This window comes from Callithrix jacchus, chromosome 12, assembly GCF_049354715.1.
Source record: "Callithrix jacchus isolate 240 chromosome 12, calJac240_pri, whole genome shotgun sequence".
NCBI lineage: Eukaryota > Metazoa > Chordata > Mammalia > Primates > Cebidae > Callithrix > Callithrix jacchus.
In genome coordinates this window covers 51,789,236-51,813,736 of record NC_133513.1, presented here as the reverse complement: position 1 = coordinate 51,813,736, position 24,501 = coordinate 51,789,236, and the positions used below count along the sequence as shown (strand labels likewise).

Here is a 24,501-nt window from a genome sequence, read left to right as displayed (position 1 = left end):
GTATTCACAACTCATCAACACCAAGCCCTGTTTCGCTTTTCTCCTTGCAGGGGCCTTTCTCTGCAACGTGTTCTTCTCCCTTTCCACTGGCTCAAAGCCTGACCTTTGAGTGGTATCCAGCAGAACGGTATCATGAGAGACAGGCGTGAGGTGTCATTACTGAATACTGCACTGAAACTGAAAAACAGAATGCCTTTAGAGGTATTTGAAGTCCGGTTTCTTCCTTTCCCCCGCCTTTTTTTTTTTTTTTTTGAGATGGAGTCTCGCTCTGTCACCCAGGCTGGAGTGCAGTGGTATGATCTCAGCTCACTGCTACCTCTGCCTTTTGGGTTCAAGTGATTTTCCTGCCTCAGCCTCCCAAGTAGCTGGGATTACAGGTGCACACCACCACAGCTGGCTAACTTTTTGTATTTTTAGTAGAGATGGGGCGTCACCATGTTGACTAGGCTAGTTTTGAACCCCTGACTTCAAGTGATCCACACACCTCAGGCTCCCAAAGTGCTGGGATTAGAGGCATGAGCCACTGCACCTGGTCTTCTTGAAATCCAGTTTGTACTCAACATGTAACACTTTCTCATCATCATAAAATAATCAGTACATCAAACTATCATATATTGAAGATCATCTACATCATATACATACATATACATATATGATGTACATTTATACATCATATGCAGTGATGTTCTTATTCCTTGATCCAAGTGTTGATTAAATGAGTATATTCAGTTTGTAAAAACTTAGCAAACTATAAGCTACAATTGTGTTATCATGTGAAAAAAGAAAAATAAAGGCATGGGGGAGGCAGAGCACTGGATCTGGAGTCAGAACGTCTGGGTCTGAAATCCTGACTCAACCAAATATTTGCTGAGCCAAGTTGCTTCACCTCATCTTCCCTACCTGTTGCCCTGCTGTGTGGGGCTGATTACACCACTCTCCTGCCCTTGCTGGTTAGGAGGGCCAAATGCCAGGGCGCAGGGGGACGACATGGTGTGCAAAAGCTTGGGTCACGGAGCAGTTGATCAGGAGGTCAATGCCTGGTGTATAGGCCACCCCAGCATTTCTTGCAAGAAAGAATGTGGGAGAGCAGCAAGCCAGAGAGAGCTGAGCTTTTGCAGGAGCCATATGAGAGGCAGGACAGTGACTGAGGATTTAACGAGAGGACGATTTGAGCACCTCCAGTTGCAATGCCAGTGAGTGCCTCCCCCTGTGTCCCCGGGACCAGGATGGCGCTAGCTGTTTGTGAAGTGCAACCTGTCCCCAGCAATCATCTATCTGTTTTGCTTCTCTCAGTACCAGCTCTTCAGGAAATTCTCGGCAGGCCCCCTGTGTGCTCCAAAGCCACGCCTTCCCAGCTCATTTTGGCTGCCAGCAGCCTTCCAGCAGGGGCTGCTTGCTCTGAATCCTAAAGCAAGCTTCACCGGGGCTTTAGTTGCTGCACTCAGCAGGGGATGGGAAGGGATGTGGGTAGAGGGTGGTGAGGCAGTGGGCCTGGTTCAGGGTTTCTGGGATGCTGCGGCAGACAGGGTCTGTCTGTGCATGTCTGCGAAGGCTGGCTCGTCAGCCCAGAGGCCGGCCTAGTTCATCAGTCCTCAATCAATGCCTCCAGCACTTGGTGAGCTGGGTTGGCAGGGGGTGCAGCCACTGTGACAAGCAGTCAGATAGCTACCGGGCGTGTTGCTTCAAGAGAAGGAGGTTTGGCCAGGTATAGTGGCTCACTCCTGTAATCTCAATGCTTTGGGAGGCAGAGGTGGGAGGATTGCTTGAGGCCAGGAGTTCAAGACCAGCCTGAGCACTATAGCAAGACCCTGACTCTAAAAAAATTTTTTTCCTCAAAAATTGGCTAGGACTACACCTGTAGTCCCAGCTACTTGGAAGGCTGAGTGGGAGGATCACTTGAGCCTTGGAGTTTGAGGCTGCAGTGAATTCTAGCCTGGGTGACAGATCGACATCCTGTGTCTAAGAAAAGGAAAAAGACTGTTAAGAATCTCCATGATGTAGAGGCTTATAATGGGTGCTCGAGCCTTGCCTTTTCTTATAATGCTCACATGTGGTCGTTCCCTGCCAGCCTCTAGTTCAGCCCCTGAGCACTCAGTCAGGAACAGGAAGCATGGCCCCTGCCTCTCTGATACCTTTGCACAGGCCCTGCCATGTCTCCACCTGGATGACAGCCACAGCAGAGTAAGCCATGTGGTGGAGCAGGCAAACCCTGCAGCCAGACCGCCTGGGCTCAGCTCCCAGCCAGGCCACTCCCTTGGGTTCTGATTTGGGGCAAGAAACTTACCTTCTCTGTGTCTCAGTGTCCTCATCTGCAAAAGGGGGATGACAGTAGTCCCTAATGTATGTAGTCGGCATGAAGTTCAATAGGTTAGTGAGTTCAGAGTGTGAAATAGTCCACAAGTAGTAAAGTCATAATAACACGGTTGTGCTACCTCAAGTCACCTTCTAGGCTATCTCCATCACACAACCTTAGCAATCTTTCTAGATCAGTCTGATCATAGTAAAGTCATCCAAAGGCTCCCTTTGGTTGAAGGTCCAAACTTTCCCATGGCCTTCAGTCCCCCGCTTTTCTCCTCTTGATTGCCTTTCCAAAGGGCACTTTCATGCCCACTGTTCTCTCTGCCCTACAGACACTGCAGATTGCCTGCCATTTGCTAAACTTGCCATACCTCCTCATCCCCTGCCCTTGCTGGGGGACTGCTCTTCTTTCCTCCTTACCTCCCTGGAGTCTTACATCGGTTCTTCAGGAGGCCTTTCAGTTTGTATTTGAAAGTAGAGAATCCCTCCTTGATTTCTCCTTCTCTAATAAAGCCAGCCCGTCCTATGACCTGCCCCATTGACTCTGTCTACCCCAGGTCTCCTGCGCTGAGCAGTGTGTTGTAACCACTCAAGTAAGCATGTGTGTTCCATTGAAGTCAGTGTCCTCTGGCCATGTCGGAGTCCTCTCTGGGCTGGCATGAGTAGACCCACAACAAACAGTTGTTGAAGGAATGAATGAACAAGATGCTTGGTGAATACTTGCCAGATTAGAATGAAGCAGCAGCTAATCTCCTTTTGTCCTTGCAACAACCCCTAAAGCAGATGGGGAGATACTAGCAGCCTGTTGGGACTTAGCTGCTACTTTGTTGGTATAAGTGACATCTGGCTGGCCCCAGGCAGCTGCAAGATATGCCCGGGTCTGACTCTTTTGTACGGTGCTTGCTCTTTTCCCCAGTTAGCACACATCCTGTTGTCTGGGAGGGGTAGGTAGGTTGACGCACAAGAAACCTGGTACTTTCCAGAGATGCTCACCACACTGTCTACATGTCACAGTCCCTCCTGCAGTGTGCACTTGCCCCTCCCCCATGAAGATGCAGACTCCTATCTCCCTGACCTTGAATCTGGGCTTGGACCTGCTTGACCAATACAGTGGGGTGGAAGGGATGTTCTGAGACTTCCAAGGTTAAGCCACAAAAAGCTTTGCAGCTTCTGCTTGGGTCCCTTAGAATTCTCTCTTGGGATGCTCCTTCTGGGAAGCCAGCCACCATACTGAGATAGCCAAGCCATACAAGAGGCCATGTGTAGGTGCTCTGGTGGACAGCCTTGGCTGAGCTCCCCCCGACAGCCCAGCCACATGAGTGAGCCATCTGGGATACCCAGACCGGCCAAACCTTCAGATGATGCCAGCCCCAGTGGACATCTGACTGCAATCCCATGGGAGACTTGGAGTGTGAACTGCCCAGCTGAACCCAGTCAATCTACAGAAACATGAGAGATGGTGATAAATGTTTGCTTGAAGTCACTGAGCTTTGTGGTGGCAACAGATAAACAGAACTCCAAGTTGGACTTGGTGCCAACTGAAGGAAGAAGTGACTGCTGACCACTTCTCTGTCTCCAAAGGGTGACTTCAGAGAGCCCCCAGCCTATGATTCCTCAGAATGTAGAAGAAGGGACTGGGAGGTGGAACCACATGATCTCCATTGTAAGGCTTGCTAGCCTCAGAGATGCTTTCTCCAATTTACACACTGCTCTGGGGCAAAAGACAGAGGGAGGGTTGGAACGGTTTCAAGGTCTAGTTTCCTTAGATTGTGGGGAATAACTAGGTCCAAGTGCACAGGTATAATGCCTTTATAGACATCCTGGTCCCTGTTCTGTCCACTCCATGAAAATGGTCTAGATGCTTGGTACATGAAAGACGGCAGTAAGGAAATGGTGATGGAGCACCCACTCTGTGCCAGGTGGCTGACCTCCATTATTTGATTTGCTCTTCACAACAATTTGATGAGAGTTTCAAGTAGTATCCATATTGCACAGATGAAACTGTGTCAGAAAGGTTCAGTGATGTGTCCACACAGCAAGCAAGTAGCCAAGCTGAAAAACCCAGGCCGGCATCTCTACTGTTGACTTCTGAATGGTCTCAAAGACCCTGGGAAGATTTCCAGGCCGTGCTTCATCCTCAGCTGCTGGTCAATGTCTGAAATCCCCTCATTATGACTTTGCTGCTTTAGCTTAAATCCTGGATCCTGCCAATGCTAATCCCTCTGGAAGGATGATGCATTAAGATGTTATTAATCACCTACCCCAGGCAGAGTGAGGTCCATTGTCTCTCCTGAGAGTCTGTTTTCATGGGAGGGAATGTGGGGTAGATGGGCTGCTTTCAGGGGTGGAAGAGAAACAGGTGGGGCCACAACAGGTTCCTAGCTCAGGTTTTTCTCCATTCTTTCCCAATGGAGCTTGATGATGGGCTTGGAAAAATCAAGAAGATAGATTCTCAGTAGGAGGCATGGGACAAGTCCCATCCCCTGCCTGAGACAGGTGTTCACCGAGCCTGGTGGCAGCCCTAGAAAATGTCTCTTTCTCCAGCTAATGAAGTCCATCCCTGGCTTGGACCTGGGCATGGGCATGTTCCTTCTTCTCTTCGGCTTCCTCTACATCTGGCTGGTTTCCCTCCAAGACTCCTGGGAGAGTCATGTTTAGTTCTGGGCTCCAAACTCAAGGAGTGGCATTAAGCAACTGGTGAGAGGCCAGAGCAGAGAGCCAGGATGAGCGAGGAGGAGACGCTGATTCCTGACTGAGCTGTGCAAGGGTTCTCCAAGGGGAAGAGACCCCAGGGGCTGGAGAGCTGGCTTCCACCCTGAAGATGCCGGGTGGCTAAGTGCTTTGCTGGACTTTGCCCACGCTCCTAATCTTTCTCTTTGGCATGGTTCCAGTTGTGGGGAGGCAGAGGCTCCTCCACATGGGTGATTCTGATGGGGAGTGACTGCCCTGTCACTGGAGCACTGGGCAGAAGGCCTAACTGCCCATCTAGGCTCTGCAGAGAGGCTCCCACGGAAGGAGAAGGGGCCAGGTGACCTTGGAGACCCCTTAACATGCTTGGTTCTCAGGCTCCGAGAAGGGACAAGCCTAGCCTGGTGCAGCAGGGTTTTGACCCCTTGGGGTAAAAGGAGGGAAACAAATTGTTGGGGCTGTCCCGGTTGCTCACCAACCTTCCTGGTTGGTGGTCTAACTTCCCTTCGGCAAGGAGGCCTTACTCCTCTCTTTTCTCCCCTTTTCCTGCTTTCCTGTCATTCACTTAACAAATTCTGGTTGAGAAAATTCTTTCTTGCAATGCCTCCTAGGATGCTGGGCAATGTACTAAGTGTTGTTGGACCCTGGAGTGAGGAGAATCAATACCACCCCTGCCCTTATTGGAAGAGCGGTGGGGAGCTCCTGTAGTGTGGAATAGGGGAGTGAGACGGATTGTAGAAGCCTCGGGGGAAAAAATCCAAGATGGTGAAAAGTGAGGGCTGTGTTCCGGTAGGAGATGGTGTGGGGTGTGCTGGGAGGGTGGCAGTGGGGCCAGGGAAAGTGGATGGTATCCAAAGACAGAGAATAGGAGAACTCATCAGGGCTTGATGGAGTGTTGGCTCTGGCAGGCAGGTGAGGGAGAGGAGGGTGTCAGAGGACTCCTAGGTTGCTGGCTGGAGCCCCTGGGAGAGGGAGGGTGGTCAGTCCTGGGGATGCCTCACAGCAGGGATGGCGTGGCTGGCAAAGCTACCCTCATGTCGGGGAAGGCTTCTGTATTAACGTTTCATTTTGGGCAGGTCTAGGAACAGGGGCCATGCATTTGCTCACACCCTCTCTCCAGAGCCTGTCGGCATCCCTTCTGATCTTCCCGGCAGCTCCCAGAAGCAGGTCTCTTTCTCACGTTGCCTCCTAGGCACCTGCCCTCCTTTCTGCCGCTCCTCTGCTCAGCATTGCAGAGCAGTGGTGATTGACACACCCAGGGACCAATGAACTGCCTAGCTCCACCCACCGCCCCCAGGTTCGCAGAGTCTCTGCCCGGCTCTCTTCTGTTCTCCTCCCCCAAAATCTCTCACGTATCAAAATACCAGACACGATCCAGGGCAATAACAGGCCTGATTTCCACCTAGGGAGACGAGGAGGGCCCAGCTGGGCCTCTTCACAGCATCTGTGATCGACCCCACCTGGCTGGATGTTGCGGGGGCGGCAAGGCAGTCAGTCAGTCTCAGGCTTCCCCGCCAGGGCCTGCAGCCGGTAAACATTCCAGCCCTATTTCCGTGGCTGCCAGCTGGGCTGGAGCCACTGGGGGATGGGAGAGGGGCTTGACTGGGCCTGCCTGTTCGACTTTGGGGGATTGGGTGGTTCTCTGCCTTTAGCTTAGCTCATTATGAAGCTTCTCTGAAGAACTCCCCTTTCCATCAGGCAGTGCTCATGAAGCCAGTTCATTCCCACCTGGGGTTCCCCTCCCTGCGGGCGTGAAGCTGGTGCACCACTGGGTCCCCCTCTCTGTGGGTGTGAAGTTGGTGCACCCTGGGTACCTCTGCCTGTGGGTGTGAAGCTGGTGTACCCCTGGGCCTTCCCCCACTGTTGGCGTGAAGTCAGTGCAGTCCTGAGGCCCTCTCCTGTGGGCATGAAGCTGGTGCACCTCTGGGTCCCCCATCTTGTGGATGTGGCGTCAGTGTACCCCTGGGAACTCCTTTCTGTGATGTGAAGTCAAGGTACCCCTGGATACCTCTGCCTGTGGGTGTGAAGCTGATGTACCCCTGGGTCCTCCTCGTGTACCCTGAGACACTGGGATCCTCGTCACAGGGCTTGCTCAGTCATCTCTGGTGGTGAAGGTTTCTCTCTTCAGTTTTGTAAGTGGTGGAAACTGAGGACGATTGTGTTTACCTTGCCTGCTCCCTCGCTTACCTCACTTAGCTCAGGGCTGGGTATGGGGTGGCCTCAGCCTAGGACAACCATTTTTATTTTGTTTTTTTTTTTTAGACGGAATTTCACTCTGTTGCCAGGCTGGAGTGCAGTGGTGCGATCTCAGCTCACTGCAGCCTCCGCCTCCCGGGTTCAAGTGATTCTCTTGCCTCAGCCTCCTGAGTAACTGGGACTACAGGCACCCGCCACCGTGCCTGGCTAATTTTTGTACTTTTAGTAGAGATGGGGTTTCACCATGTTGGCCAGGATGGTCTCAATCTCTTGACCTCTTGATCTACCCACCTTGGTCTCCCAAAGTGCTGGGATTACAGGCGTGAGCCACCATGCCCGGCCTAGGACAACCTTTTAAATATCAAACACAGTACCATATGATGTTGGTTATACTCATGACCTGGAGATATCAAATGTGATTACTCAGCCATCTCAAATGGGGCAATATGTATGCTAACAGCTACCCCTCCTGAGGGCGTTGCACACACGCTGCCTGCTGGGCTTCATTGAGACCATTTGCAGGCAACAAAACTGATGTACAGAAAGGTGGGTGGCTGGGCTCACCCGGGCCTGCAGAGGAAGTGTCGAGCTTGACTTCATCCCCAGCTGGTTCTGTGTCTGAACACTGAGCATGAGGAAGTGATGGTGGCCAGGACTGGTCCATACCTGGGCTTCCGCACTCTGCCACAGCCCAGTCAGTGTGGTTGGTGCCTGGTATCATTCCTATGTCACAGAGACAGACCAGAGAGGGAGTTAAACTTGCCCAGGGCTGTGCAGCTTCTCTGTGGCATAACCAGGATCGGAACTCATGTCCTCTTTGTCCCTTTCAGGTGCTCATCCCGCTCCTCTCAGCTAATCACATAAAGCTCTCGGTGGCGTTAACATCAGGTCAGGAGGACTAGAAGGGCTGGCCACGAGAGAAGGAACAAGGTGCTGAGGGGTGAAGCTGGAGGCCAGCTATTAGTCTGGCTTGTTATTGACTGTGACCTTGAGCAATTTGCCCTCCTTCTCTGAGCCTCTGTCTCCTCGGGTGTCACACAGGGATGCTGATCATGTCCAGCTTTCTTCAAGCAGTTGCTCTGAGGACAAAGACATGGGGTGAGAACTGGCTCTGTGGTCAGGCAGGGACAGCACCCCCTGCTCCCTTGCCGTGGAGCCCCCTTGCCCTGGGTGAGTCTTGGCCAATGCTCCAGAGCCCTGCACAGCCCCAAGCTACTGGGGGAAGGCAGGGATCTGGCCTGTGCCTCCTGGATGCCGATGCCCGAGGGCTCAGTTCTCAGGGGCTCTGAAATGGCCTCTCTTGGCCGGGACGTGCCATAAACAGTGCCCTCTCCCCTGCCTGTGTGTGTTTTGGGGCTGGCTGGCAGGCTCGGGAAAGCAGCCTGGCCTTATCAGAAGCCCGGGGTCTCTGGTTTCTGGGAACTGTCTGCACTCTGCAGCTTTCTTTCCCAGGGGCTGGTGCCAAGCAGGCCGTCTGAGCGTCTGGCGGGACTCCAGGCATTCTGTGTCAAGCACTTCTCAGCAGCGGGAAGACTGACTTCATGGAGGCCCAAAGGGACCCAGCAAGCAGCCTCTGTCTGCATGGCCCTGGCTGCAAAACAAGAACATGGTTAGCACCCCCTAATCCACACGGGAGACCAGTACTCCCAGCTTTGTTGGCTGGGCCTGGAACTCACACCAATGCCCCTTAGCCACCTCTAGGGAACCTGCGTGAAAGCATCAGCTTTTAGGAGGCACGCCCATGTGCACTGTCCACGCTCATGCTGCACAGGGATGGAGGCTCAGCGCAGAGACCCCACCAGGCCTGTGCTCTACAAGTCCTATCTCCTGTGAAAGTCACTCCACATCCCTGCAAGGTGGGGACTGTGATTGTTAGTTAACACTGAGACAATAGAGGTGCCATGAGGTTGAGAACTTGCCAGCCTCTCAGTCATGTGTGGCTGAGTCAGGTTTGAAGCCAGGCAGGCAGGCTCCAGAATGCAGTGCCCACCGTAACAGCACAGGTGGGGGTCCTAGCTCTTCTGGTCTGTAGCAGCCTCAGCCTCATGCATGCTTCGTTATAACCCTGCTCCCTCCACTTCCTGCCTCCCTGGGAGTGCAGTGCATCTTACCGAGGTGGAGCTGGCTGAGCTCAGTGTAGGTGCTACCTGTGTAGATGCCAGGTGGGTATATACTAGCCAGGGTGCCCACAAATAGGGTCCAGGTACCAGGGGCAGGGTGTTTCAGAAGAGTTGGCAGGGACATAAGGGGCTGTGTAATGAGGAACAAGGGCCCTGTGTGCTACCCAGCTGGAGGTCCTTGTGGGGGTCAGGGTCTCAGTCCTCAGCTCATCTACAGATGAGCAGTGTCATCTGTAGATACCTGGGGCCTAGAAGGTGGGGGAGGTGGCAGTCCTTGGTGCCTATCCACTGTTCTTGAAAACCCCCCTCCTGGCAGAGCTCTCTCCAATACCCATGACTACCTGATCATGTTCTTGCTTGAAAATTTGATGGGACAACTCTTGGCTGTCCACATTGCATGGCTTTGTGGCTTTCTTGGCTCTCCACGTGGCTTTCTTGGCTCTCCACATTGGTCCTCACTGCCCTTTCCCTGCTCCAGACTGATCTCCATTTCAGTCCCTGCCTTCCTTCCTCTGTGACTTGGTCCCAGCAGCTTCCCCAGTCAGGCCACGTTGGAGCACATATGTAAGGAAGGGACTTCTCCCTTGCCCTGGGCTCCCTCAGCATCCTAGGCCAGCGGGCAGGAAGTTCCCCAAAGGGTGACCAAAGGGAGCACCATGAGAGAGGCTTCTGGGGCCATTTGCCTTCTCCAGATCATGAGATCCTGGAGGGCAGATTTCACAGCCCATTAGTTTTCACAATTTCCCAAAATGTTTGTGGATTACATGGATGAAGGAAAACATGGAGGATCCCAGAGTGGAGGCAATGCGATGGGTCCAGGAACCCGGAGACCCAAATCCCTTTCCCTTCAGTGTCTCAGGAGGAGAGCGGGGAAGATGCTATGTGCCCTTAAGGATTTTCTTGGATTCTCTGACAGGCCACCCTTTGGGGAACATTTGCATTTTAATTGCTGAGGGCTCTCCAGGCTGGCCTCACTCAGCTCCCTTGTCCGGGAGCATCTGCTGTCCAGTGCTGGCTTCCACAATGTCCCCTTTTGCAACCTCTCTATCCGGCCTGCTCAGGTAAGCATGAGCTCTCTCCTTTGCTCTGACTCTTGGAGTGGTGACATTTTAAAATACTGTTAATAGCTGATATTTATCCAGTGCCACACTCAGTCTCATAGCTGAGCACTTACACGCTTTATCTAATCTCATCTGCACCCCAGCCTTGTGAGAGAGGCCCGATGACCATCCCACCCCATTTCACCAGGGAGGCCTCATTTGTCTCCATGCCCGGATACCCCTTCAGAGGCACAGATTTGCCTGGGTGGGGATCATGCCTAATTGCTCCATACCATCAGCCCCCAGCAGCAAGTGGGTGCTTCGTATTGGTTGGCCAAAGAAGGGGGAAATAAGTGAATCTTTGTGACTCTAACCCTTCTCAGGGGCCTCACTAGCATCCTAATTTGAGAACAACTGCTCTGGTGCTATATCTTAAATGAAAAAACAGGGTGTGAAACGTGGTGTGTGCATGCATGTGCACTTGTGCATGTGTCTGTGGAGGCAGGGCATGGAGACTGGGGAGGCCTGGAGGTCATGGCTGGAGTGTGGGCACTGAGTTCTGCTCTTTCGAGCATCCTGGTTCTGTCATTTGGGGTGAGATGCCTAAGCTCTCTGGGCCTCAATCTCCCCTTCTGTAAGGTGGTAATCTTGATACCTGACAGGGTTATTGGGAGGACAAAGTGAGTTATTACACACAGAGCGCCTAGAACAGTATGTGTCCTCTAGTAACAGCTAAGTAAGTGTTTGTTACGATAATCAGTAAATAGGGAGAAGGAGCTCCACGGAAAGGTAGATGTACCAGTACATGGGCTATGTAAGGTAGTCACCAGTGTATTTACCTTATTCTGCCCATCTCAGCTCCTTAAGCCCTCCCACAACCCCGTGTGACACCTGAGGCAGCTCAATTCTCTGGTTCCTTAAACAGAGAGAGTATTCATGGAGAGGTCACATGAGGAGGTGGTGGCCCATGCAGGGGTCTTGTCGCTGTGAGGAAGGGATGCTTCAGAGTGACACAGGGTGGACTGAGGGGCCTGGGTCAGCAAGGCTGAGGACAGTTCCACAATGACCACAGCTGAGTGCCAGGGCAGAACAGCTGACCAGATACCATCTCTCTATCCCTGCCCAAAGCCCCCCACCCCATCCTCGCCGGCAACTTAGACCAGCCTTTCAGGAAAGACCAGATGGAGGGAGAAAAATTCTCAGTTGACTGAGTTGTAATCTGCATTTACCAAAGAAAAACCTTGAAGTGGCTGAATTTTTTTTTTTTTTTTTTAGACAGAGTTTCGCTCTTGTTACCCAGGCTGGAGTGCAATGGTGCGATCTCGGCTCACCACAACCTCTGCCTCCTGGGTTCAAGCAATTCTCCTGCCTCAGCCTCCTGAGTAGCTGGGATTATAGGCATCCGCTACCATGCCCAGCTAATTTTTGTATTTTTAGTAGAGAAAGGTTTCACCATGTTGACCAGGATGGTCTTGATCTCTTGACCTTGTGATCCACCCGCCTTGGCCTCCCAAAGTGCTGGGATTATGGGTGTGAGCCACCGCGCCCGGCGAAGTGGCTGAATTTATCCAGGATTGACTAGAGTGGAATTTCTGCTTTCAGGGAGAATGAGGCTCAAGAGGGATATGAAGTTCAGTGATAGAAAAATAATGAAAATTGTATATTTTGTATACATGCCTATGTGGCTTATGAAAATCTCACCACCACATGTTATCCTTCCTGTATATAATTTCAAAATATGTGTACTTATGTGTATTAATGTATATAAACTGAAAGAAAGAAAATTAACCAAAGTTTATTGGTTTTCTCTGGATGAAGGGATTATGGACTACTTTTAATTGTCCTTAATATACTCTACTGTATCTTTTCAATTTTCTAAAGTAAACATGAGCCACCTCTATGATTTAGAAAGATAGAATAATTATGTAGCTATGAAAGGTGGGTTTATATTGTTCTTCAAGCCAGGCAGATTGGGCCAGTAGATGATGTGAGCCAGGTCATGGGAAGGTGTTAGGCCAGGGGCTATGTCCCCAGAGGGACGCTCCCTTTCCTGAGCGCACTTGATGGGGATTGTTCACGTCACGAGTCTCTACCTGCAGCTAAGACCCCATAAATATTCTTTCCCAGAGAGGAAGGCAGAGAGCTTTTGGTCCCATCCTCTAATGCTAGCAGGAACAATGGTCTCCCTTTTACAGATTAGAAACAGGAGGCTCAGAGAGGTCTAGTGACCTGTGCAGGGCCACACGGTAGGGAGCAGCCATGCTGGGGTTGGAACTCAGACTTCCAGACCAGGTTTGCCTCACACCACGCCGCCTCTGCTGGTCAGCAGGAAGTGGTTCCAGGACAAATCTCTAGTCCCATGTCCTCAATACCTAATGGGGATTTACGACTCAGCGAAAATAAAAGCTTAGAGGGTTTTTTTGTGCCTTGTCCAAGGTCACACAGCAAGAGCAGAGTTGGCATTAGAATTCTCATGCTTGATGCCAGAATACGAAGATACTCAGAAAAGAGCACGGTATGGGACAGAAGGACAAAAAAAGAAGTGAAAAGACAGGAAAGAGACTACAAGTGCTTCCTGAAACAAAGAACACAGTCCAGCTTGTGTGCGCATGTACACGTGTGTGTTGGGGCTGAGTGGGAATGGCGCTGCAGTGTGGAGGGAAGGCAGGAGGTGAGAATGAGAATCAGGGAATAGGGCAGGGGGAAGGAGGAAAGAGACAGATGGGAAACAGTCCGTGAAAGCCAAAAACCCCAAGTCAGACAAATGTTTATTTTATTTAGTGTTGATAACAGGGGAAAAAATGCTGATGGAAACTCACAAATAGCACAGGCAAGTGCCAGCTCTTTAGACCCTAGTGGGAAGTGCTAGAACGTGCCTCCTCCCAGCAGGGAGGAGCCCCCCTGCCGAACATGATGCTTGCCTAGGAACCTACCTGAGGAGACTTCGACAGCAGAAAGGGCCCTGAAATGGGAGCCTGGGGCTAATTGCACGGTCAGGCTGCTCCATTCTCAGAGCGCCAGGTCCTAGTCTATTTGAAGGCAACACCATCATTCCTGCATTGTCCACCTGATGAAACCATGGGAAGGACTTCACTTTTGGCCAAAGTGGGATCACAAGAACTGTCTCCAGCCTACTGCCTGGAATAGCAGCAACAATGTGAGCAACAGCAACAAATAGACAAAATCTGTGAAGCCACAGTTTTCAAGGCAGTGGGCCTCAGGAAGTGAAGTACTGTGATTTCTCAGAGATGGGAAACAAGGAGGTGAGTTCTGGAATGGTCCCAGGCACCTCCCTGGAGAGAGAGTTCCCAGGCTGCAGCACAGGGAGGTGGACTTCCTGATTTGATGAGATGGAGCTGAGAGTGAAAGGACACCCAGGTGGCAAGAGTTCACAGGATGGTACACAGGACAGAGTACTGGAGACAAGACACATACACACACACACACACACACACACACACACCCCTAGAGAGCTGCAGAGACTCCCCCCCCCCCACACACACACACCTAGAGAGCTGCAGAGACTCCTCCAAGTATTCAGCAGAGTTCTGGTCAACACATACATGTGAGGAAATTATCTGAGACCAGGAAAAAAAATCCTCTAAAAGGGTTTGAGGGGACAGCATGGAGCACCTACAGGGGTGGAAATAGTTACTCTTCCCACCAGCTAGGCTGGAAAAAAAATCTCTTAATTCAGAGAAGATTGAGTAGAGTACTCAAATGCATGGTCCATAATCAAATATTCCTGCTATTCCAGAAAAAATGCCAATCCCCCACCCCAGTTACTTTGAACCAAGTCCAGACTCAGCCCTGTCTCCATAGTTGGTTTTCATAGCTCTGAACAGAGCAGCCTCCCCTGACCGTCTTTATTTCTCATACTGTTGACTTGGCGAAGCGTTTGGGTCAATTGTTCCATGGGGCACCCTGCATTTGGGATGTGGCTGGCGTCCTTCTTGTGGTGGTGTTGGGCTCTTTCCTCTATCCTGGTATTTCCTTACACCAAGTGTTAGGTCCAGAGGCTTGGGTGCAGGCTCTATTCCTTGGGTAAGGATCCTTCATGGGTGGCACTTCCCACCTTATTAAGACGAAATGTACGTTGAGGTGGTAACTCTGCAGTAATGCACCCTTGGCTCATCAGCACAGGCTGCTCATTACAGCTGCTGGGAATGCCGCTCCTGGCCTGCTGTTTTGCCCCTTTCTGTCCCTCACTAAAAGGCATATTAAGATGTAGCTCAGAGTAAGGTTCATATGTGGGCAGCCTTGAATCCACTCTTAGTTTTTAAAAAATCTTCCAGAAGTTTGAGTCTATTTTTTTTTTTTTAACAAAACCTGGTATTTATAACAAATAGTAATGACACATGGTGAGTTTTGAGGTTGTCACCTATGGGACCTACAAAGTAGGGTGACCAGTTGTCTCTGTGTGCTGGGGACTGAGGGATTTCCTGGGAGAGGGAACTTTCAGTGCTAAAACTGGGAATGTCCTGGGCAAACCCAGATGGATTGGTTACTTTACTATGGAGTGCAGATTTGTCTGGTAACCAGGATTATAAACAAGTAACTTAGTGAGTCAGAACTACCAAGGCTTTAGATGTGGTCCTGTCCCCTCTTTATGCCATCTGAGTAACTGATGGTTGTCTGGGCTTTCCAGTGAAGGAGACGCCAGTCCTTTTCCTAAAAGTGAATAAGTTTAAGTCCTTTTCCTATTCACTCCATTGGTGAACGAGTTTAACTGCTGGAAAATGTGGCCTTCCACTAAATCCCATGAACCCACTTGTCAGCTGGAATTTTACCCCATGGGGCCAAGCATATGATGTTAATCAACCAATTGGACCATTGAAGTCCACACCATGGACCTTCCAAGCAAATATTTGCCAGTGCATTGCTGGTCATGACATTAGGACCCTTCCCTCCACTTTCCCACATTCCTCAGGACACGGTCCAGGGCTTGGCATAAGAGGATCATTGGCACCAAAGCAGAAGCCACACAGATGCAAGAGGACCCTCTGCAGAGGAGATGGGCCTGCTCCCTCCTGCCTTCTGGAATCCAGATCTGCAGGCATTCCCCCCAACCCTCAGGCCTAGCACAATCTGTTCCTCTGTCCATGGGAGAGATGTGCTATCAAAAGGGAGATGTTGTGTGTCCTTACATCTCTCAAGTGTCTGGGAGGGGAAGGGAGTGCCTGAGTTCATCCATTAAGGATGAGCCAGCTGTTCAAACCTGCTTGAGAGGATTTCAAAGTAGAGCCAAGAATTTAACTTCAAGAAGGACCTTGCCTTCTGAAATCAAATCATCTAATTTTTAGGGCAGTTGTTAGACAGATACTCTTGTTGGGTTTAATGCTGCAGCTTTTCCAGAAACTTATGTGGAATGGAGGTCAAAATTTTATGGGCTCAGATGCATTTTCTCACAAGCTGAGTGACTGTTCTGAAGACTTGTGGCTCCCTCTGAGATGTCTCTCCCGTCTAACCAGATCAGTGGCATCCCCTCTGTCTTCCTCTTCTTTCTTCATGATTCCCAGAAGAGCCCCTCAATATGTCCCTACTTCTGATCCTTCCCAGCCTGTCCTGGGAACGCCACAGGCCTTACCTTTTCTGATTGCCTGCTTCATCCTAACTGCCCACCCCTCCCAATCTGACTTCCCAGGCTTGTCTTCCAAGGGCCTCATTCTCTGGCCCCATGGAACTGGCCAAAGTCTCCGCCTTCTTGGCCTGCATCTTCCTTCTTCGGAGACTAGTCAAACCGGTTCTATCTGTCCCCACTTTGGTGTTGGAGAATACTCTTTCTAGGATGACCTCCTACAGGCAGTTTTCCCTATTATTAATATCTTTACGTTCCTCACTGACTTCTCCCTCCTCTGACCTCCACCTCTGCTCACCAGTGTTGCACAAACCCCACACAGACCAGTTTCTCTTCCCTGGTGGGACTCTGTATTCTCTTCAGCCAATTTGTACATCCCTGGAGGACTGGGACCAAAAGTCTATTCCAGAAGCAGTGAGTACTCATTAAACCTCTCATGTATGTTCCTGTGTTTCCAGCCTTTCTTGCTGAAAGATGGGGCATGTGACTGTAAGCTGTGAGCATAAATGGCATGTGTCACTTCCTGACTTAGTCAGTTAAGAGCTGACAGAAGTCCTTCTCCATTCCTTTCTTCCCTGCCACAGTAACCACAGGTACCATGTGATCCAAATCCTGCAGTTATAAGATGATAGAGCCTTTATCAACCTGGTTCCCTGAATGACTGTGTGGATCAGAGCTTTCCACTGCCCTACATCGGACACGTAATATGAGCAAGAAACAAACTCCATCATCTTAAGTCTCCGAGATTTGGGACGTTTTCTGCTGCAGCAGCTAGCATTGCTCAACATTAATACAACATCTTGTTTGTTCTCTCCACCTCTGCTGTTCTCTGCCTGGCAGCTCTGAGCACGGACTAGTTGCCCAGTATGGATTCAGTGGGCTTTTTCATCTAAATGGTAAATTTCGTGGGATGCTAATGGTTATGGAATTCCTAAATGGAACAGCTTAAGAGGGTGTTCTCAGAAGCATGCTCAGTGAAAATTACTCTTGAACTTGACCTCCTGGATAGGCCACTGTCCATCCAGATTTCATTGACCAAATCCTGGATTGCTGTAGCACACTGACTTAGATTCAAAATCAGGACTGAGATCCCTTTAGCCATTGGCTCTGGAATAATCATGTGCCCTCTCAGAGCCACAAGTTTCATATCTGCAAAGTGACCAAATGATATCAGAGCTCCAGAAGAACTGGAGCCCCCATCACTGCCCTTCTAGGGAGGCCAGCCTGTTTCCCAGGAGACAGGGGCTTCTGGGGCCAACACTGCTGTGGCAGTGTAGGTGTGATGCTCCTGGATTTTGGAAGTAAAGAGGGTAAAACAGTGATACAATAAAGAGAGGTGCTTTGTAGGGCTGCAGAGCCACAGACTGTGGCCTGCCACATGATCCAATCATTGCCTTTTCTTGGACTGGACAGACTGGTAAACCAGAGCTTAAACTATGAGGGGGACAGGCAGTCCCTTGCCTCACCATGATATGAGTTGGAATTTGTCAGGCCTTCAGGGGTGCAGCTAGGTCTTTTTCACAATTATTCCCAGGGCCTACTTGGAGCCTGGCTCATGGAGAGTGTTGAATGGCTAGTGACATCCCAGCAGTGGCAAGTCCCTGCCATCAGGGTGTTAGCTGAGGCCAACAGTCAGTGGGCAGGGATGCCATGTGAGGTGGTCTGAACAGAGAGATGCCCATCTAGATGTGTCTGGGCTGAGATTCCTCAGTGGCTTCCCTGGAGAAGCTGAGGGGACACCTAGGAAGTCAGCAGCATGGGCTGCGGGAACAGGAAAGGCCGCAATGAGGTGAGGCCCCCTCTTGCCTCCCTGCTGAGGTGGGATGCCTGCAGCACATGTTCCTAACATGTGTTAACCTTGGTGCTCTCCTCCTGCCAAAAAGCTGTCATGGAAGCATTTAGCAGAGGAAACGGTGTAGGAAACATTTCTGTTGTACTTTGGGGCACTGTGCAACTAATGGGGCATGGATGATGGGGGCCGCTGGTAGGGGAGGTGGGGCCTGGCCAACCCTGCCAAAGTCTGTTTGGTCCAGCACCAGGGAAGCCAGTGTGAATAGCATCTGGCAGCCGAAGCCCAGTCCCCTCGGCTGTCATGTGGGATGAAACGCTGGGGACAGGGGCTGAACACCTACCATGCGCCAGACATTGACTTTGGGCCTCATGCATCTGCCACCTCCCTGCATCCTCACCACAGCCTTGCTGTGTAGACACCATCCATCCAGTTACAGACCAAGAAGCTGCCTTGAAGTCGGCCTGACTCCAAGCAAATCTAACTCCACTAGAACTCAGAGGAACTCACAGCAGTTTCCTTGGTGCTTTGAAACCAATGAACCCATTCAGGACATGGGAAACAGCATGTGACATGATCTGCAAGTGACTTGTCTGAAGTTCGGGGGTTATAATCATCCTAAATGAGGATGATTTTATATGGCACAGGTCTGGGGGGCAAACATCAACTCTTGAGGTTGGGATCAGGCTATGGTTTTCATCCTAGGAAGGATGTGTAGTTTGTGGCTTCTTTCTCTCTCCAATCGCAAACACAATGTATGCAGGCAACACACACAACGAACACACATATATCTACATGGATATACTCTTAAAAGTCCACACACCTATCTACATGCATCCTCACTGACATGTATGAACAGACAGTCATGACACTCACATGTGACATACCCACACACACCTGCTTGTGTCCTCACACCCACATACCCACAGGACTGCTTGCTTAATGGACACAGCCCACATCAAATTGCCGACACACACACACACACACACACACACACACTGCCCCTCAGGTGGACATGCAAACACACACACACACACACACACTGCCCCTCAGGTGGACATGCAAACACACACACACACAAGCTAGTGCACATAGCGAGAAGACTCACATTTGCACAGCTCTTTCTCTGAGCAAAGAAATTCTGTCTTTCCCAAGAGAGAACAGGAAAGCGGGCCAGCAGTTCTTCCTGCTTTCTGTCATCTCCCACAACTCTCAAAGACGACGAGCTTTTTATGAAGAAAAACAAAAGCAAAAGAGGGCAGATTGGAGGTGGCAGGGGGCCTACTGAGGATCTCTCTGGGATTAACTGCTCTGCATTTTACCCTTCCAGATTTCAGTTTCCACATGCGTCAAGTGGGGATAAAACTCCCTTCCCTTGTAGAGCTTATAGCCCCTTCCCACAGCCTCTGTGGGAATCATATCATCCGATTCAGGGATGGGAAGCTGTTCAGCCAAGTCCTGGGTGGGCCCCCTCAAGGCTGAATTCCTCATTATCAGTCAAGAGCCTATTCCAAGGGCAAGCCATGCCCGGCTGGCTTAAGTGTGGGAAATGTGGCAGTGACAACCTGAAGGGACATTCATAAGGGTCACACTGTCAGAGCTGCACATGCTGTTGCCATGAAAGATTCTTCCTTTTTCACAGGTGGGGAAACTGAGGCACAGGTGAGCTGAGGCCAGTGGTCCTCAGCTGGAAACTAAGGACCCAGTGCTTAGAACAAGTTCTAAGTTCCCACCTCCCTAACTTCCCCATTCCCCAGTGGACCCTGGGGGAATGACTGTCGGATGCTGCTCTTCTGCCATCTTCCAAGTAGCTCTTAAGGCTTTGAGGATTTGGAGTATGAGGGACTTGACAAGGCAATATTAAATTTTGTACAGGGATTGTGGGAAATTTGGAGGCTGATCTGCTCCTCTAGTTCCAGGTGACGGGACCGCTCTTCCCTGCCTTCTATCAACACCTAACCAAGACATGAGAGCTCCCCTTCTCCCAGCTCATTGGGATTTGCTGTGCTCATGGGTGTACACCCACTGCAGGCATGCACACACATGCACACACATGCATACACATACACACACAGTCTCTCTCTGCTATGCACTCACACAAGAAAACCTGTCCAGGTTTGTAATATTTCTAAAAAAAGCAGATAGAGGCAGTAAGAGTCCCCAGGCTGCCTGCCCCTGGAGTCCCAAAAAACATGTCCAGCTGGTTGGTGTTGGCATAAATTTTAATGCTGTGTTTCTAACTGAGCACTGGGTCTCACTAATGTCAGGGTGAACCCAGTCTAGTCCCTTCCCTTGTAGAGCTTATAGTCAAGTGGAAGGTCACTGTGTGGTCACCAACATGGAGGGGCAGAGCTTGGAGTAGGGCTAATAGGACACGTATCTAAACAGGGTCCTCTAAAGGCCCTGAAGAAGGAATAATGGACTCCTTCTTGCAGGGGATCCAGCCAAGACTTTGCCAAGAAGGGAGTATGGAAGACTGTGAAGGCCACTTAGAATGTTGCCAAATAAAGAAGTGTGGTACGGTGTTCCAGGCCAGAGGACAGCATGGGCACCAGCCAGCGGGCAAAGCCTGCAGCATTTTTAGGGTGGACAAAGGGTCCTGTACAACCAGAGCCTGAGACAAGAGGGACCAGAGAGGCAGCATGGGGACAGGTGAGGAAGAGCCTTCAATGCCTTGCCAAGGGTCTGTCTTTATTCTCTGGATGGGGTAGGGGTCCTGGGATGGGTTTAAAGAGAGAAGAGACAAGATCAAATGAGCAGTTGCAAAGGTCACCCGGTGGCCTGATGGAGGTGAGGAAACCAGCATTTAAACAAAAGCATCAGAGGCTGAAGCAAGGGAGACACAGGGGAGCTACTGCCTTCCTGGCGCTTCCAGGTCAGTCAGGAGGTCCTTGCAACAATGGGGGCAAGAATGGTATGTTGGAACTGTCCCAAAAGGGGGTGTGGGAAGTGAGAGGAGGGATGAATCAGTGAGGGGTCAAGGAGCGGGGGGCATCAAGGACAATGGTGCTGGTGCCAGTGCCCCGGGTCTGGCTGGGGAGCTGGGCAGCCTCACCTTCCCCATCCTGGAGGAGGGGCAGGCAGTGATGTCACATCCCTCCCCAGGCTGTCTCAGCGGGAACCAGCCATTGTTTGTCAGCCTGTGCTGTCCCAGGAGCTGCGGCTCAGAATATTAAAATCTTTCTCAGGCTTATCTCCTCCCCATCTCGCTCATTTGAAATCCCCACAACTGGGGGACAAAGTTACTTTAATCCTCTGGTTCCTATCAGCCTAATTACAGTTTCAGTAGACAACGGACTGGGCTCTAAATGAGATCTGAGGACACTAGAACACATTATGTTGGTGCTAATAATGATCTGTCTTTGTTTTATCATTTCTTGTTGTTGCTTCTCATTTTGGCTGCCTGAATTCTTAATGCCTTCGAGTGTCTCGGGGAGATTGCTTCCTCTTGCTGGCAGGCCGGGACACAGTTCCAGACTTGCATGTGAAAATACCCAGCCTGTGCCTGCAGCTAACACGCCAGCCGCCATTTACATTTCAATCAGCCCTTCTGTTTGTGTGTGAGTTCCTTGGATGGATGAAATTAGCAATTTTGAAAAATTGATTAAAATTGCTGGTTTCACGAAGCCTCAAAACATCAAAATCAATCTTTTTTTTTTTTAAAAAAAGACCAAAATTCTTGTTGGACTCACCATGTCTGCAATATGAGAAGCTGCTGATTGCCAGTGGGATGGTGAGAACCTGAGGGCTGGGGCTTCTCTTGGCTCTGGACACACTACTGTGTGACCTTCTTAAGTGTTTGACTCTCACTGGGTCTCATTGTTCTTTCATCTGTGGAATAAAGGGGTTTGACTGAATAGGGCACCTCTAAAAGGCTCTTCTCCAGCCCTGGCACTATGTAATTATGTACTCTGAGTCAGGTTAAAAAAACCAATGAATCTCTGCAGGTAGAATCTGCATTTAGATGAGGGTGAGAATACCAACAGCAGATATCATATTAGCTAACATTCTGAAGTGCTAAATCAGGTGCTTTATATGCATTATTTACATGCATTTAATCATCACAGGAAGACTATGAGAAATACAATGATAATCCCCATTTTTAGGTGTGGAAAGGGAGGCCTACACCCTTCCCCACATCCAGGTGAATAGTTGCAGATAAAGGCTGCTTTGAACTGTCCAACAGAGGGGGTCTCCTAGGGGCCCCCTGCAATGGCTCTGGGGGAGTCACACACATGATTGACACTTGTCAGGCTCCCTGGCCTGATGGGGCAGTGGACGTTGGCAGCAGACATTCGAGGCATCCCTGGGTCTACTCTCTTCCCTGAGCTTTGAGTCAATGTCTTGAAAGTTCTGTTCATCACCTTTGCAGCAGAGATGGGTCAAAGAAGTGAAATGGTAATCAAAGACGCGCATGTGATATTTTCCTAAATAGTGTGATCTGTTCAACAGCACAGACCAACAGTCCCGAGCACGGTCTTGGCACAGAGAAACACTCCATCGTTACTGGTTGGTTTGAGGAGAAAGACACTTTGCTGCTCTGGGCAGTAGTAACTTTCCTTCACCTCTTATTGCCCCACCCTTCATGAGCCTCCACTTGCCTCAAGGGGGCGAAAGTAGTCTCCCCCCTCTGGAAACTGGGCGGCTCTGCTCCCTCTACTGCAGTCTAAGTAAGACATGTCATGGCCATTTTCTGTCTTTTGTGGGTCCCCGTGGCACGGCTGCCGACCACGCTTAATCATAAGAATCACCTTTGATTCTTGTTTAAAAAGCCAGGCTACTCAGAGCCTGCCCCACCCTTCCTGACAAGAGCCCTCACCAGTCTGGGAAGCCCTGCTTCTCTCAACAGGCTGTAAGTGTGTACGGGGACCAGATTCTCACCTTCCAATTTACTGGCCAAGTGGCTAGCGTGCAGCAGTTCAAATTCTCTTCCCTATCCCATGCGTACTTGTTGAACGCCCACTAATGTTAATGGGAAAAGACAGAGGTACTATGGGAAGTGTACTTTTTCTAGATCTAGAATGGAATCTATTATTTGTGTTTTGTGACCTTGGGAAGTCACTTAAGTCTCTGGGACTTGGTTTCACTGATTGTCAGATCAGAACAATGTCCCTCTTTCTGGACTGTCTTGAGAGGTGGAGTGTATGTGGAATGCATGTGGAATGTCTGTCTGGTACAATGCCTGGTGCCTAACTAGCTACTCTTTCTGCCAGAGAAAACCCACCCCCAAGAGCCCCATCCCAAGGCTGCTGTGAATCCCCAAGTGGCTGGCACAGTGTGTAACTCCTCCTTCAAGAGAGGAGGATGCTGGGGGGTTGGTTAGGTTCATTTACCAGGGAAGGACCTGCCTCTGTTTACCAGCCTCATATAGCATTTAACTCAAGCATTGTATAAATGATGATGTGTTGTGGACCTTCAGGAAATTCACAAATAGTCGAAATAACGAACATAACTGTCTCCAGTGTCAGGGTTGTGTTTTCCTGTGGAGCACCATGGTAGGCTTACAGCCTATGCAGTGACAAGTTGGAAGGCGGCAAGAGATGATGATGGAATGAATTAGACCCAGCTGTTTCTGTGAGCCTGGCAGCTATTCAAGGGTGCTTCTCTAGCACCTTGGTTTATACCCTCAGCACCACATGGGCAGAGCCGTTGCATTGCAGAATCGGGGTTTCCCAGCTAAAGGAAAAAGGGTTGATTAAGCCAGCACTTACTTTTTGTCTGAGGATGAGAGACACCCAGCTCACCCTGGATTAAGCCAAAAAGAAGTGTTATCAACTCACATGATCAGAGTCAGTCCTGGTTGAACCCAGGTGCTGGGTAGAAATGGTTATTTCTGTTTCTCAGCTTCCCTTCCTCTCTGTTGATGTCATCCTCAGGCTGGTTGTTCCTACATGGTAGTGGAAATGGCCCCAGCAGTTCTAGGCTCATGTCCCGCCCGACGGGCAGCTCCAACAGGAAGCAAAGCTTTATTTCCAACAGTTTCATCGAAATCCTGCAAGGACTCTCCTTGGCTCGCTAGGGCCATGTGTCCAGCCCTGAACAAATGCCCATGGCTGAGGAGTGGAAGGCACTGACTGTCCAGACCTAGTTCCCTTGCCCAACCCAGGCCATGAACAGAGAGTTGGGCAAGGTGTCTCCTCTAGAAAGAGAGGTGAGAGGCTGAGTGGGCAAAGACAAGAGAGGTCTAAGTCTCTCGGCAGAAGTGAAGGTGCCTTCTCATCTCTCTTTATGCACCACCCCACCCTGACCAAATACCTTATTGTTTAGGCCTAAATCTTTTGGTTTTGGCCTATTAAAACATACAGCAATTGAGCAAGTGGAAAAACGTCAATTTTATCTTATTTTAGAGTCCCTGAATCTGGATTCCGAGGGCAAGGATCAGGGCTCAGAATGTTTACTTGGTAGATTATCCCAGGAAGTATATGGAGGGTTCCAGAGTGGAGCTGGGAAGGAGGAAAGCCATTGTAGGAGGGAACAGTGAGTGGGGTTCTACTGTGGGCCATGGGGCTCAGCTGCAGCATGGCCCTGCTTAGTGACTATGACAAGCACACTCAGACAGGTCTCCCTAATAGCAAGAAAGCTTGAGTGTTTTCAATCAGCTTCTGTCTTTCATTGGTTAAGGATTGTTTCTGGGATATAACTGCCTAGCACTTTGGTCCAGCTCTATTAAGGGGAGAACAGGATGGTGTGGCACTTCCTTGCCTGCAGATGGAAATACAGGTGCTTGAGGGAGGAGGCACCAGTGTGTGCAAGCATTGCCCACCACAGCTGTAGCTGACATCCAGCAAGGAA

General features: G+C 50.3%; 1 protein-coding gene across 1 annotated transcript in view; it reads left to right on the top strand.

The window, feature by feature from the left end:
* LOC118146292 (uncharacterized) overlaps window positions 1-24,501 on the top strand; it is a 328,556-nt gene that overhangs the window by 256,302 nt on the left and 47,753 nt on the right. The window contains exon 1 of the mRNA XM_078343994.1: window positions 6,314-6,516. Within this exon, the coding sequence (XP_078200120.1) occupies window positions 6,455-6,516 (62 nt within the window). The 5' untranslated portion in view covers window positions 6,314-6,454. Of the gene's footprint in view, window positions 6,517-24,501 lie in introns of the transcript that reaches the window.